Source organism: Microcebus murinus, chromosome 1 (genome assembly GCF_040939455.1).
Source record: "Microcebus murinus isolate Inina chromosome 1, M.murinus_Inina_mat1.0, whole genome shotgun sequence".
NCBI classification, from domain to species: Eukaryota; Metazoa; Chordata; class Mammalia; order Primates; family Cheirogaleidae; genus Microcebus; species Microcebus murinus.
The window spans coordinates 161944792-161961034 of record NC_134104.1 but is presented as its reverse complement, the minus strand read 5'-3'; the positions used below and the strand labels follow the sequence as shown (position 1 = coordinate 161961034).

The window sequence follows — 16243 nt, the reverse complement described above, 5'->3', positions numbered from 1 at the left end:
TGTTGTTTGGGGAACCCAGCACCCATTCTCCCTTTGGCAAAAATGCCAGTTTTCCTTTAGGCAACCACTCTTGCACATTTCAGCCTTTGTGGTCCGTAAGTCTGGCTCTACTCCTTGGTGCCAGGGGTAGCTACTTTGGAGCCAATCCTCAGGACTTCTGCTGGCATTACCAAGAGGAGTCCTCTTCCTCCAGGGGCTAACATTTAAAGCTGGGGCCGCCTCTGTCTCTGTGGAAGGGGGTAGGTATAAAGGTGTGGGCAAAGGTTTACTGAGGCAGGCAAACCAGGATGAGGTCAAAGGGGCAGATCAGTGTAGCTGCAGCCAGGCGACTAAGGCAGAGTGGGAAGAGATGATGTGGGAAAGGAGGAGGTCAGTGTAGATTTTATTCTAAATGGTCTTTGCACAAAAGCCACCATGAAAGAATTTTAATCAGAAATCAGTGTTCTGACCTTTTTGGAAGATCACTCTGGGTCCAGGGTGGAGAAGTGTATTTGCACATAGGGATAAAATCAGAAGCAGAAAAAGCCCTGTTGAGGAGGCAGAAGTGTGTCCTAGATGAGGGAGAGGCAGTGAACAGGAACTCAGAAGTGGGGTGGGGTGCACAAATACCAGGCAAGGGGTGGGAGGAGCATGGAGAAAAACTGTATAGGCCTCAGTGGCTCACGCCTGTAATCCTAGCTCTCTGGGAGGCCAAAGTGGGCGGATTGCTCAAGGTCAGGAGTTCAAAACCAGCCTGAGCAAGAGCCAGACCCCCGTCTCTACTGTAAATAGAAAGAAATTAATTGGCCAACTAATATATATAGGAAAATGAGCCAGGCATGGTGGCGCATGCCTGTAGTCCCAGCTACTTGGGAGGCTGAGGCAGGAGGATCACTTGAGCCCAGGAGTTTGAGGTTGCTGTGAGCTAGGCTGACGCCACGGCACTCACTCTAGCCTGGGCAACAGAGTGAGACTCTGTCTCAAAAACAAAAACTGTATAGCTTTGGCTACTCCACTTCTCAGCGCCTCGGCTTCCTCTTACAAATGGAAATCATACCCACTTCACGAGGGTGAGTTTGACAAGTATAATGGTTGAGCATATTCTTTTTAGTCAGATCTGGATTTGAATGTCAGGTCTGGCAGGTAGTGTTGTTGTGGCCTTACATGAGTTAATGTTAGATCGTAGCATTTATGGAGCACTTGCTGTGTGTCAGCCAACCGAGTTTCCCAGACTAGGTAGGGTACTTACTCTTGTTCTAGCTTACAGGTGAGGGAACAGTACTGTGGAGAAAGCAAGGCTTTAGTCCGAGATGCTGGTAGTAAATGTGGAGGATTTCTCTAACTGCCACGCCACCCTAAACTTTCTGCACCTAAAACTAGCATAACAATAATACTTACACTTCCTTGTGTGATTGGGAGGATACAAAAAGGGGCCTGGCACATAGCAGGTGCTTGTTACATTATTATTATTAAAATTAATGTTATTATAGTCTTTGTGTTTTCCCGAGTTTTTGCATGGAGTAGGCATCATGTGGATACATTTTTTGGATTAAAAAATAAGATCCCTTAAATGAAGGGGAAAAAACTGCAGCTGTACTAGCTCTCTGGGAGGCCGAGGCAGGCAGATCGTTTGAGATCAGGAGTTCGAAACCAACCTGAGCAAGAGTGAGACCCCGTCTCTGCTATAAATAGAAAGAAGTTAATTGGCCAACTAATATATAGAGAAAAAATCAGCCGGGCATGGTGGCGCATGCCTGTAGTCCTAGCTCCTCGGGAGGCTGAGGCAGGAGGATCGCTTGAGCCCAGGAGTTGGAGGTTGCTGTGAGCGAGGCTGACGCCACGGCACTCTAGCCTGGGCAACAAAGCCAGACTGTGTCTCAAAAAACAAAACAAACCCCTGCAGTTGCCATAGTCTCTGCGATCGCCTGCGGCCGTGCCCCGAGGGGCGTGGCCAGGACGGGGAGGGGGCGGGGCGGGGCGGGCCGCGCATGCTCGGTGGGCCCGCTCCCTGCCGCCAGCCCAGCGCCACCTCGGTCTCCCGGCTGGCCGGCGGCGGGCGGCCGGGCCAGGGGCAGCGCCGGCCGGGCGAGTGCGAGGCCATGGCCCCGTGGCTGCAGCTCTGCTCCGTCTTCTTCACGGTCAACGCCTGCCTCAACGGCTCGCAGCTGGCTGTGGCCGCGGGCGGCTCGGGCCGCTCGCGGGGCGCCGACACCTGCGGCTGGAGGGTAAGGCGCGGACGGCGGGCGTGTCGCGTCCCTCCGCCGCCGGCCGAGGCGGGGCGGCGCACAGGTGCCGCGCCCTCCGTCCGCGGGGCCCGCAGCTCCGCCGTCCTGCCGCCGTCCGCGGGCGCGGCGCCGCGGCTCTGTGTGTCCGGGCCGGCCCGGGGCCCCGGGACTGGCGCGGGCGGCCCGGCAGGGCGCCCCCTTTGTTCCCGCCGGGGCCTCGGTCGCCCGGCCGTGCGTCTGCGGGCCGGCCCGCCGCCCGGACGGGGGCGCCGCGGAGCGGGAGCGGCGTCTAGCCCGGCCCGCGCCCGCTCCGCCGAGGGCGCCCCTCTCGCGCTCGCTTTGTTCCCGCCGGCCGGCCGCCCGCTCGCACGGCCGCACCCCCGCGCTGAGCGCTGCGTCCCGGCCCGGCCGCGCGCCCGCGTTGGGGACGGCCCCGCCACGGGCGGCCTGGGCTGGGCGCCGTGGCGGGCGCCGGGCGTCGCGCAGACCGGCCGCGTGCGCGCAGCCCGCCTGGAGCCGGGCGCCCTCCGTCCGGCTCCGCGCGACGTGGCGGGACGGCCCGCCCGGCCGCGGCCGAGACCCCTGCCCCAGCCTCCCACCCAGGCCGGCAGCTGGGCTTTCACGGCCTTGCGCCTCGCGGAGAGAAAGCGGGCTTTGACTTAGGCAGCCAGGGCCATAACCTTGGCTGTGCTCTGGGTAGCCATGAGCCTCAGTTTCTTCTTTAGAAAATGAGGATTCACTGCTGAGACGAAGGGTAGGCATGGGGTAGTTGGCGCAGGCCAGCCCCGACGCGCCTCTCCTGGGAGGCCCTAAGCAGCCTCAGCACAGCTCTGACCTAGGGCACGGCGCGTCCTTAGGGGCGCAGGCTGGTGCCTCCAGCTCACCTGGCCCACATTCAGAGAAACGGTGCAGAAAACCAGGTATGAGCCAGGCAGCTGGGATGTCGTCAGACCCAACAGCAGCACTACAGACCGTTATTACCCCTGCCTCATCTCCCTCTCAGTAGTGACTGTAACCTTAGGCTCTGTCACTCCTATTTGAGTAAAGCATAGCATTTCTTACTCTTCTCCATTTTAGTAAAACATCACTACTCTTGTTGTATTTTTAAAATTTTAATGGATACCAGGTTTCCTCCAGGCTATCTTGTGTTGACTTAAGGCTCCTGCTAAAATTTTGGATCTAGACTGATGTTGGCTTTTGAATAACTAACAGCATCACAGGCATTTTATTCTGAGTTTTCATGTGAAAATTCAGCATAGGTATATGTTTGCAGTTTGCTGTTTTTTGCAGTTGCTGAGGCGGCTTCATATGGCAATGCACAAAACTTCAGAAGTTTTAATGCCGTGGGTATGGTAGTGCTCCGAAGCAGCCAAACTGGTGCTTTTGTTCTTGCTACCTAAGGGAATGTGTTCTCTTCCCCCAAACCTGTACCCCCACGGAGCTAATGGTGGCCCTTTCCCAGTCACCTCATACTCATGCTGACCGTCCCTCTACGACAACACCCAGTTGGGGGTGATTTTCTCAACAGCTTCTGCCTTGGGCCTACCCAGTCCTTTCCTTGGCTATCTTTATCTCTTCCCTGCATGAGCATAGAGGCCTCTGGGCCACGTCTCAGATTCCAGGCTCTTCCCAACCTAATATATGGCTCCTACTCTCCTGGACTTTCTTCTTGGTGCATCTGATGGGCCCCACTTACCCACCAGCTTTGTGTACTCACCTTTCCAGCCTCAGACCCTTCTACCATGCTCCCTAGCTCCTAATGTCCTTTATGCTTCCGAGGCATGCTTTTCCCTACTCCTAGGATGCCTTTTCCTCCCCTGAGAATACCCTGCTTAGGCTGAGACTCAGCTCAAGTGACGCCTCCTCAGGGAAGCCCTCCCTGAATGCCATGTCCTTGCTTTGTCTTCTCATGCAGGTCCTTGTACTTTGGTTCTCACCAGACTGCATTGTCAGTATTTGTTCACACTGTTTTCAGACTAGTTTCTTTGGACAGGCACTGAACCTCATCTTGGTGGCCTCAAAAACAGAGCCCTGAAAATCTTGGCTGAATCCAATTCATCTTGTTTGCCTTCCTGTAAATCCTGTTTTAAGTGATAGATTTTAAGAAGTGGGAGGAGAGATCAGAGCACAAAGTTCCAGTGTCTTCTCTGCAGCAGGCCTTTGTACATGTGTTTCCTGCCTAGGTTTCTTCTCTTTATTCCTCCTTGGCTTCCCTTCTCAGCGTCACATCACTTCCTGCAGGAAGTCTTCCCTGCCCACACCTTCCTAGATAACATCTCCCAGAAGTTGGTCTGTCAACAGCCAGCCAGTAAGTACTAGAGCGACTAGAGTATTTGATTCATATCTGGGTCCCCTATCACATTGTAGGTACTCAGTCCATAGATGTTGGCTTCAGGTCTGAGGTTGCTTACAGTGTAGGTGGGGCTATAGGAACATATAAGAATAAGGGTCAGTTATATGTGATGCAAACCAGAGAGGGCTCCCTGTGGGTGTGGGTCACACTCAGAACCTAAGAAGAGGACAGCACGGTGCAGAAATGAGCCCAGAAGGAGGGGCAGGATTTGGGTGCAGGAGAGGAGCTGAGCGAATGACCCCTTTGATCTCCAGGGAGCATTTGTTCCAGGAACCCTTGCTCCTGCAGGAGTGTGTATTTTCCCAGGACTTGCAAGGTGACTGCAGCTAGCCATCTCTCTGCAGCTTTGCTAACAGACCCTTTGGGGCTGTTCTCAGAGGAGCCAGGAGCTGGCCTGGTTTAAGTGGTCAGGTTTCACAACCTCCCCATTAATAGTGGGGCAGTTAGGAGGCTCATACCATCTTGAACACAGCTCAGTGTTTTAGAAATGAGTTGTGGGCACACTTCCTCAACTACTTAAAAAAAAATTCTCTTAGGGCCCTTGCCAAGTAAAGTTGCTCTTTGAGTAATAAATACTGTTTTCCCAAAGAAGTAATAATTTGTAAAACCTCCAGAGGAGCCAACACCCTCATTTACAATGGCTCTTAAGTGTTGCTTCTCTATAGTGGAATGATTGTGATGGGTGATTTTAGTTATATCAGTCACTTGTGCTGAGGTTCCCTCTCCCTTTGTCTGGCTGGTTGGGAAGCCTATTTATGGAGTGAGGAGTTAGGAATCTACTCCCACAGGTTTTTACTTAGTGCCTTTTCCTGCAGTGGTGGAGGAGGGGCCATTTCTTGCTCCACCTAAATGGGGTACATCATCTCTGTTCCATTAACCTTGAAACACAATTCCTATCCCCTAAAAAAGGCTGCTCCTTCAGGAATTTGGGAAGCCAGGATGCTGGCATTGTCTTTACGGTGAAGTGCAAGTTTCCCATTTAAGGCAAATACTTCATCTCAAAGGGTAGGAAAGAATAGGGTGGTACTTGGAAAAAAGGAAGCTCCCAGCTGGTTAAAATTTACGTTCCTGATAAAAGTCCAATCCAAGAATTCTCCTTGGCTGTGGGCCCAGGCATGTTTATTTGATTCTGAATTGGATGCATTTTCATTCACTTGCAGCCTATGACTCCCAAGCCCGCATCTGGTCTTCCTGTCTTGTTGGCCATGTTGTCCATGCTACAGATGCTCTTGTGTCCCTTACAGAATTCTTGGTTAAAAATTACTTAGCCCTGGTTGATATGTTTTTCAGAGCGATGTTTGTATAAGAAGTACAAGGCTTTCTTCCAGCCCATCTTGCCTAATTAATTGGGAACCCTCGGGCCCATATCCATCTTTCCTGAGCACCCCTCCCTTCTCTCCCTACCCCTATCCATCCAACCAACCTGGGAGCCCCTGCAGCACCTGGGGCATTGTGCTCTTTACTGCGTGCTCCTTACTGATTTGAAAATACAGCTCTGTGACTAAGACCAGCAGCCACCCTTGCCGAATTCTGCCTGTTGCACCTGTTCCTTCCAAGCATGGTTTCTCAAAGTGACATCCAGGGATTTCCAGTGTCAGAATTGCCTTGGGAGCTTGTTAAAAATACAGATTCAAGGCTCTTGGGACCAGAATGGGTCTGAGATGGTGCCCAGGAATTGGCATTTTAACAAGTTCTTCGGAGGATTCGGATGCTATATCAAGGATGAGAGCTTTTGCTTTAGGAGATAAGGACTTCCACAGACAGAAGGGTGAGAGAAGACACATTCTAGACATTTAAAATCAGAGTTTGGGTTTAAATTGATTTCACTGGCCTTGGAGTCAGTGTGGAGACTTTGTCAGAGCCCTTACCAATAGAAGAAGTCAGGCTGGCTGAGAGTGTGGGGCACTCTGGTTGGGGTGGGTGCCTCTGGCGTGGGGCCAAAGAGGAGGCCTGGAGTGAAAAGGACTTGCCACTCCTACTGGGTTCCTCCCAGAACAGCTGGGTTTGTCTGGAAAACAGTCTCAGGAAGGAGCAGGGCAGGCTCCAAATCAGATTCAAACCTTACGGACAGCTTCCCTACAAAGGAAAGAACTGCTAATGCTTTTTAAAGTCTTTATTTAGAGTATTTTTCATGCTTCCTTTGGACTAAAGTGTGTTGGTTGTTTTTTCTCTCTTCCTTTTTCTTTTTAAAAAGCTTTCAAGCCCCTTTTCTTCCTCCGTCCCAGAACTTTTCACATATAGTGCCCTAGCAGGTATCTGCTGCTGCAGGGGCCACCCCATCAACAATTTTGTTGTCCTCTTTCATTCCCCACTGCCTCTCATGCCTGTCTCTGATGGATGGGTCTTTAGGCTTCTAGAAGCTTGGGCACCCCTCACCCCACCCATTTGTAAGAGCATGGGGTGAAGCAGGGGCTCAGGTACCTCCAGAGGCTTAACAGGCCACCCAGCCAGATCTTTTCCATTTCGAATCTCTCCCCACATTTGGAGGGTCTCCTTGCCCTCAGCAAGCCAGGGGCTGTCTGTGCTGGTGCCACAGGCGCTGGACGTACCCAGCCACAGAGGCATCTTCCTTCTGGCTGTGTTTGTCTTGGCTGCCCGGATGTTCTGAATGGGCTTGACTCGTGATTAAGTGACTGATGGCCCCCCAACACATTGTCTCCTGTGCCCGGGCCTTTGATGCTCTTCCCAGTGGGAAGTAAAGGGACTATTTGCTCTCTATTAAAATGCCTTGGTATTTCCTCTGTTTAACAACAGGCCACTTCCCCTCTGCCACTCTAAACCCGGCAGGGCCACTGGCTGACTGAAAAGACACAAGCTCTCAAGTGATCACATCCTATTGAGACAGATAGTCTTACTGTGGATTAAAGCCAGGGCAAGTCTGGAAGAAACAAATCCAAGGGGGGAATCTTTGAGGTGGCTCCTTATCTTGCTCAAAATTTAGCCTGTTGACATAATTCACACTTGAAGTTCTCAATGCATAAATGGGTACTTTTTTTTACTTTTTAAAAGAAGGAATGCCTAAATTATAAATTGAAATCAGTGGGCGTTTTATCTACATGTAGCAGGTTAAAGCCATTGAACAACAGATTTTTTTCACTGTGTTGAGTTGGAAACTCGTGGTGTCTGGGAAGGGCATGATGTCTGTTCATAGAAAAACCATACTCAACTTGTTTCTCTACTTGCCGATTCTGTTTGGTCTTATGCCCTCAGAACTCTAAGTAAGAAGTTTGTAGCTTAAGTAATACCAAGATTATCTCCAGGGAGACTCCCTCATCCTTTCCCAAACAATATCTTAAAAGAAGACTTAATTGATAACACCTGGCGGGAACCTAAAAACTGAACAATTTTAAAAAATACCTATTTATAATAACAAAAACTGTAAATCGAAACTCCATCTGTACACTGTGTAGGAACTTAAAAAAAACTGTTGTTACTTTCTAATAGCAACTGTTATTTTAATGTTTGCAACTCCATTGTTCAAAGTATCCATGATAAAAATGGCTTTCCTTTTCTTTGGTTCCTTGTTTGCAAATGTTGGGGGAAGGTGGAAGTAGCTAATTAAGGCTACAACATTTAAAGGGGGGATATTTAATAAGTACCATCTGTCCTCAACAAATCACTGAGTGGATGACAAAATAAAGCTGTGATGTGAACACACATGTAATTCTCTTCTAAAACGGAAGTTGGCACATAAATTTTCTGATTTAATAGTGTAAATTAAAGCTACCTCTACTGGGCATATTTAAGAAGCATTTGTTTTATAGTAAACGTGATGGTAAAATGTCTTATTTGCACATGGCTAGTACCTTAAAAATTGAAAGAACAATAGATGGCAAGGGCAATAGATGGCAGCTTAATAAATTGTAATTTTATTTTATCTTTCTTTATTGTAAACCTGATCTAATAGACATTAATCATGAGACTTTTCATTAAAATTACTATATTGTAAGGAAGCTTGTTTTGAACTTACCAGAAAAGCCATATAAAATTGAAGCACCAGGCCGGGCGCTGTGGCTCACGCCTGTAATCCTAGCTCTTGGGAGGACGAGGCGGGCGGATTGCTCAAGGTCAGGAGTTCAAAACCAGCCTGAGCAAGAGCGAGACCCCGTCTCTACTATAAATAGAAAGAAATTAATTGGCCAACTGATATATATATAAAAAATTAGCGGGGCATGGTGGCGCATGCCTGCAGTCCCAGCTACCCGGGAGGCTGAGGCAGAAGGATCACTCGAGCCCAGGAGTTTGAGGTTGCTGTGAGCTAGGCTAACACCACGGCACTCACTCTAGCCTGGACAACAAAGCGAGACTCTGTCTCAAAAAAAAAAAAAAACAAAACAAAAAAAAAAAAACTAAGAGTTTTTCCAAGTGTTCTGTTTTGTCAGTTTTGTAGGTCCCCCTCCTGCCCTCCTTTGAATAGTTACCTGTTAAAAAATGCTGGCTATGGCACCAGACTTCTTTCTGAGATGGACTGTTTTACTCAAGATTTGGATGGTTAATGGGGTAAGAGGAGGTCTCCTTGGAATGAAGAGGTACATTTTCCTGAGACAGGCCATATGGTTTAGAAACCCTTTCCCTGTGATTTTATTCTGTCCAGGTGATTTCTGGTTTCTCCTCTCCTTGAAACGGCTCCCAGTTTTATGTAAGGAAAATGCAATGCAACGCAGAGCAAATGTGGGAGCAGTTACCCCGAGCGTGGTCCCTGTTGAGTGGCAGTTTATGCCCCCTTCCTCTGGAGCGTGCACATTTGCTCTGGGTTGGGTACGGGTACCCACACAGATAGGATTTATTGTAACTGCTTAAAATCTGAAGCTCAAAAAGACTTATTTGGAGTGAGGAGGCAAGAGACAATGTTTTGGAGCAGCTACTCTGTCATGTCGCAGTGGCTTGATACAGGGAAAAGACAAACGGGAGTAGGACCAGGCCCCCATCCACAGTGGCTGCCCATCCAGGCATGGAGAAAGACGAAGGAACGGGCTTGGAGAACAGGAGGGTGCAGAAGGATTCTGAGGCCACCATACAGAGAACTCCCTGTCCTCTCCGCACACTTCCCTACTGCCTGCAGAGAAACACAAACCACGCTTCCTGCCGCTCCTCCTCCTAGAATTGCTGTGTGAAAAGCAGTTTGGTGACAAGTGAGTGCCTGAGCCTCTGCCTGGGGCCGCCTGAGGAACCCTGACTTTTAAGCCTATGTCTCAGTCTGTTCCCAGGAACTCCGGCTTCTCACCCTGCCTCAGTTTCCCTGCTTTGTAGGAGGCCCACCTCTCTGTGAGGCTTCTCCGCACTTCCCCCCAAACCACCATGTGCCACAAAGCCTGTATTTAATAAAGTCAAACAGACTCCATCATCCCTCCAGGTTCGGTGAGAATATGTCCAGCCATGTTTGTAGCCATGCGGTGAGGAAAAAACAAACTTAATTTCTTTATAAGGAAGAAATTGCATTTGAATGGTTCATGGGAGGCTTAGAGGCAAGGCTGGGGATGGTTTGAAGAAGACAGGCTCACTGAAGGGACTTGGAGCAAGGCCTTGCGGGTGAGCGGAACCTGGAGGTGGGGACAGCGCGAGGCGGGCGAAGCTGGAGGGCCTGGCCGGCCGGACGCCGGACCGCAGCGCTCCCTGAAGCGTGCCTGCCGCGCCCTGTCGGGAGGGAGGCCAGAAGGTTTCTCTGCTGGGGAACTGCCTGGTCAGAGGGACACACAGCCGTCCCTCCACCCAGCGACTCCGCGCACTGGTGCGCTCTGCGTGTCAGCCCTGATTTCTGGAGCTTGCATGCCATGGAGACAGGTGATGACAGAACACCAGACTTGGCCACTCGCTCTGTCCTCTCCTCAGGGTTTCCTCTATGGAGCTTTTCCCGCGAGAAAGTCCACGGTGTTTCTTGTCTGTGTGTTGTCTGTCTCCTCCGTCCGCTGTCCCTGGCTGTCCCTGCTGCCCAGGAGAGCCGCACCTGTTTCTTGAATGGCAAAGTGCTCTGCAGGGAATTAAAATGAGGTGATAAGAGTGATGGCTGTCGCAAGTGGATATCTCAAATGGCCTCTCTGAGGAAGTGATGTGTCTGTCGAGCAACTGTAATAAAAATTTCCTCTGAAATTGTGGTTTTTTAGCATTGGCTAATCATGTGGCATTAGGTGCTGAGAGTAGCATAAAATCATACTCGATTTATTCATTCACGCTGCAGATCGCTGGCACTCCTGCTGGGGGTCACATGCTAGCTAGAGGCTGGGAGTGGCAGGGGTGAGGGGGAGCCATGCCTGGGAGAGTGTTGTTTGGGGGATGTTGGGAATGCCCACGTTTCATCTGCTTGAGAAAAGTGTAAAAAGTCACTGCTAATTGCTAACTAAGCACATCCTGATTTTGTACTTTCTGAAATCATGTGAACCACACAAATCTCAGTCTGTCAGTAGTCCTCAGTTTCTATGAAAATGATCTTTAACAGAGGTACAGGCCTCATTTTTGTTTCATTCCCCCCGCTGTGCGTGCATTGCATTTTCTGAAGTCAATTGAAGGTCCGTCTGGAATCAAAGATGCTCTTTGCCTCCTTTCCGGGGCTGTGGATTTGCTGGCCAGCTGCGGTAATGAGTTTTTGCGCAGCTTTGATTTTCCTGCCTTCCTCCCTGTGGGAGGAACTAGATATTTCTGATCTTACCTCTGTTCATATTCAGATCCAGCCAAGCAATCAATGACTTCCCGGGCTTTTTTTGTGGGAGACTGTGGGAAAAGTCCTGGTTGGCTGGCTATGAATTAATGAAACCCTTAGAAGTCTTCACTAAAGATAGCTCCTGCGGCTTAAAAAAATGGCATTGCCTTTTTAATTTGAGAAAGAGGTCATGGAGTTTTACCAACATTAAGCAGAAAAAATTGTAACATCTGGTTGTCTGGCTGAAGTGGCTTTAGGGCCTCAGGAGCTCTCGGGTTCCCAGTGTCCGCTGTGCCCAGGGTGACGGTCACCAGGCCCTTACAAGGCTACTCTGGAGACGATGCCTCTCCTTGTTCTCCCCGAGCTCTGAAGTCTTTGAGAGACAAGTTCTACCTCCCACATCTTTTCGCTTGAGCACATTTCATATCTACTGAGCTTTCTTCCTTTTACTTAAAGCGTCATACTTTTTTTTAAAAAAGTACATGGTTTTCGAGTTGGTCAAGACTATTATGATCATTTCTTTTATCTCATTAAATAAGGAGGGGGGTGGATAGTGGGAGAGAGTTTGGGTGGAAGGCAGGGGACTTAAGAGTTCTAAAAAGTTCTCAAGTTAGGAGTAATTCTGGTAAGAAGAGAGGGAAAATGACAAATTGTTGGAGGAGAGTTTTAGGGAAAACCACACGAGATTTTATGGCGACCTATGACTTTTTTTTTTTTTTGAGACACAGTCTCGCTCTGTTGCCTGGGCTAGAGTGCCATGGCGTCAGCCTAGCTCACAGCGACCTCAAACTCCTGGGCTCAAGCGATCCTCCTGCCTCAGCCTCCTGAGTAGCTGGGACTACAGGCATGCGCCACCATGTAATTTTTTCTATATATTTTTAGTTGTCCAGCTAATTTCTTTCTATTTTTAGTAGAGAGGGGGTCTCGTTTAGGCTGGTCTGGAACTCCTGACCTTGAGTGATCCGCAGGCCTCAGCTTCCCAGAGTGCTGGGATTGCAGGCCTGAGCCACCGCGCCTGGCCGACCTACGACTTTCAGAGGCAGAGACATTAATGTCTTAAATGTCTGCTTGTGTGCACACACCTCCCCCAACCAAGTGAATAACAAGTCATGTTACTATGTTTTTAAAAATTAATTTATTGTTTATCTTGGGCCTAGTCTGTATTTAGATTATATAATTTTTCTTTTAAAATATTAGTAATATTTTAGAGCATAAATTTTCTGAAACTAAACAGGAAGATGAAGTTGTTGCCAATCACCAATGCCTGGAGCTTCCTCATCACTGTACATTTTCTCCCATACTTTGTATTCTGAAAGTTTTCTAAGCTATGGAAAGGTTGAAAGAACAGTAAAATGAACACCAGTTTCCCCTTTGCCCAGAGTTACGAGTTCTTGACATTTTGCCACACTTACCTCAGTTGTCCTTTTAACATCCTTAATGATTTCTTTCCGAGTCATGTACCAGGAGGAATACAAGGATCACTCATTGCTTTTCAATGTCCTCTCTCTCCAGTCTCCTTTGATCTAGAACAATTCCTCCACCTATTTTTTCGTCCTTTATAACGTACACATTTTGAAGAGTCAAGGTCACTTGTGTCCACAGTCCCTCAGTTTGGATTTTTGATTGTTTCCTCATGATTAGGATCAAGTTAAATATTTTGGCAGGATCCCTCTAAAGGTGACACTGCGACATTGTATTTTATAATCAGCTGGTAACAAATGTGGATACAGTTTTAGCAATAAAAGACATTTGTTTTTTTCTACTTGAATTTGTTGTACATAGAGATCTTTCTAATGGTAGAACCCAGTTTAGTCTTGTTTATTTGTTTTTTAAAACATGCAGCATTTTACATTAAGGCTTCCCTTTATTGCGGGTCTAAAGAATATGTGGGGTGTCATTTGTGCTATCCTGTAATAAACTCTTTCCTTAAAGACTGTTTGAAATCATCTGTGCTCTCTCAAAATTAGGAGTACTGTTTCTCAAGGATACTTAAGGCTTTTGCTGTTCACCTGGCTTGTTGCATACAGTTGTGGATGTGAGTTCCTATTAAAGACCTCTGTTTGGCCGGGGCAGGTTTACGGTTGAGTGCTTCCTCACACCAAGATCCAGCCATTTCTTTCCTTTGTGCTAAGAAAACATTGAAGTTTATTTCCAGTAAAGGCCACTTCACTCAAAACATATCCTCAAAGACAGTTTCCTCCCTTTTGGCTCTGTGATTGCATGCTGCCTAAATTATTTTATTAGAGTTCCTTACAGACAGTTTCATTAGTTTAACTGGAGTTATTATCTTCTACCTAATTACATGGCTGATCTTTCTTTTCTTTCACGCCACCCCACATTTAAGGGCCAAGACATGTAAAGTTAATATTGGTCATTTTTCAAACTAAGTTAAAATGTCAAAAAGCGACAAGTTGTTATTCTTGCAGGGTACCAGAGAAACGACAGAGACAAAACCTCCATCTTTTATTCATAAGTCCAGAGAGACTGTGAGGGCGCAGGCGGGCCTGTGTGCTGGGCGTTTGCTCAGCTAGCTTTCAAGACCAGACCTCCTCCCCTGCTGGCCATGAAATGTCACGCGGAGAGGTAATAGTGGGACATTCAGCATCCAGAGAATGGTCCTCAGAGCTTCAACTTTGCTTTACATTTTCTTTTTTGGCACTGAGTCTGCAGTCCCCTCTGTGGCCTGCCAGTGAAAGGCCAGAAAGCAGCGATGTGGGTGCTGCAGGGGTGGAAGCCCCTAGCCCAGACGTGGGTGCTGCAGGGATGGGTGCCCCTAGCCCAGACGTGGGTGCTGCAGGGGTGGGTGCCCCTGGCCCAGACGTGGGTGCTGCAGGGGTGGGTGCCCCTGGCCCAGACGTGGGTGCTGCAGGGATGGGTGCCCCTAGCCCAGACGTGGGTGCTGCAGGGGTGGGTGCCCCTAGCCCAGACGTGGGTGCCCCTAGCCCAGACGTGGGTGCTGCAGGGCTGGGTGCCCCTGGCCCAGACGTGCGTGCTGCAGGGGTGGGTGCCCCTGGCCCAGACGTGGGTGCTGCAGGGGTGGGTGCCCCTGGCCCAGACGTGGGTGCTGCAGGGGTGGGTGCCCCTAGCCCAGACGTGGGTGCTGCAGGGATGGGTGCCCCTAGCCCAGACGTGGGTGCTGCAGGGATGGGTGCCCCTGGCCCAGACGTGCATGCTGCAGGGGGGGTGCCCCTGGCCCAGACGTGCATGCTGCAGGGGGGAGTGCCCCTAGCCCAGACGTGGGTGCTGCAGGGGTGGGAGCCCCTAGCCCAGCGAGCCGGTGCTCTTGTGCCTGGATGCATGCTGGACACAAAGGCGGGGGGAGGGGTGCAGCTTGCTTTTGCTTAGTCTGGTTTGCTCTGGTCACAGGAGAGAGAGCTCTTGTTTCCATGGCTATGCTGCCTTTAGTTTTGGCAGAAGAGGGTGTGCATGGTGCCTTTGATTTCAGAAATCCCTGGGGTTAACCATTTCTGTGTAGAGGGAGGCATTGGGGGCAGAGTGCAGGCGCTGCGCAACTCCCTAGGCTCTGACGGTTTCTTTGGATGAGGAAGAATCAGGCAGCATTTGCTAAATAAGCCTAGAATTTTATTTAGAGCAGTGGGTTTTGATTTGGGGTGATTTGGGGGAATTTCTGGAGACATTTTGGATTGTCACATCTGGGATGGGGTGGTACTGGCATTCAGTGGGAAGAGCCCTGGGATGCTGCTAAGCACCCTAAAATGTACAAGTGAGCCCTCCACCATAAAGAGTCATCTGACCCAACGTGGCCGCTAGGGTGCTGAAGCTGAAACCCTGAGTTAGGGGACCCATCTTTGTAGCTGGATTTCTTAGCCCACTTAGCCTCATAACACTTTTCAGCTTCCTTTCTGTTTAATAGAAGCTGCTAGTTCTATAAATCTGCGCTCAGGATGAATTTTCATTAAGATCTGCAAGACATATGATTATACTATTGTGGTACTCCTTGAAGATATGCCCTGAATGCAACTACTATTTTAAATGTGAAGATTTTTTTCTTTTGCCATAATTTGATCAAAGTAGCATAACCTGTGCCTCTGTTTTTGTTGCTCACTGATGGTCTGTGGATAACATTACATTTTTTCAGCATGAAACCCAACACTTCAAATCCCTAAAGCAGTCTCAAATTTATGGATAATAAAGGCATTGTACTGGATGTCATCTGTTATATCACTCTGGGGCTAGAAACTGGCAAGCAGTGGACAGGAAATATTTTCATTTTAAATCACTTCAATCTTATGGTCTAGGGGCAAAAGTGTCTGATTTCAGGAAAGCCGCAGTGAATAGCATAGTAATGAATGCATTTTTAGTTGATTAAGCAGGCATTCACTCCCTTTCAAACTGTCTTCCCTCTTTGGCTTGGAGGGGCTAAATAAACATGTGATCTTAAATGATAGCATTTCTTGTTTTGGGTCTTGCCTTTTCTTGGATCATCGTAAACTTTTCAAAGTGTTTTCCAGGAATGCTCCACAAAGTGGGAGCAGGCCAGGGGAGAACGGCTAGACTCAAGTTTTTTGACCCTCTTTGTAATTGTTTACTTTCTGAGCAGAGGAGGTTTTCTGAGAAGATGCTGACTATTCTGAATTCCCCTTTAAAAATAGAATTTGGTACCTTACCCTAGGGGACTATGAATCTAGGAGCATTTCTATTTTTTTGTGTGTGTTTTAAAAAGTTTGCAATTTTTTTGTAATTTGAGTCCTGATCCTCCACACCCATCAAGTGAACAGGGTGAGGAGAGTTCCATCCCGAGGAACCCTGGGCTGTGGGGGTGTGCAGGGCAGCGTGCCTTTCGTCCCGGCTGCCCAGTGCCTTCGAGCATGTTCTCTAAGCCATTGCTTCCCAGAAAGCCGCAGAGGTAGACAGTTATTTCTCATGTGGTTCCTTTTTTTCCAGATGAGGATTCCATCCTGCCGGTCCCCCAGCAGCCGGGCTTGCCCTGCCTCCCAAGCACCCCTGCTGAGATGGACATCTGCCATGTGCAACAAAGCAGCTAATTGGGGGGAGAGAGCCAGACTAGATACCAGATAGCACTTTGCAAAT

The 16243-nt window shown here is 49.0% G+C and overlaps 1 protein-coding gene across 1 annotated transcript in view; it reads left to right on the top strand.

Annotated features, from left to right (window-relative positions):
* The first annotated feature begins 1979 nt into the window (after positions 1-1979).
* The window catches only part of IL17RD (interleukin 17 receptor D), a 69259-nt gene continuing 54995 nt past the window's right edge, over positions 1980-16243 (top strand). The window contains exon 1 of the mRNA XM_012765628.3: positions 1980-2204. Within this exon, the coding sequence (XP_012621082.2) occupies positions 2079-2204 (126 nt within the window). The 5' untranslated portion in view covers positions 1980-2078. The remainder of the gene's footprint in view (positions 2205-16243) is intronic.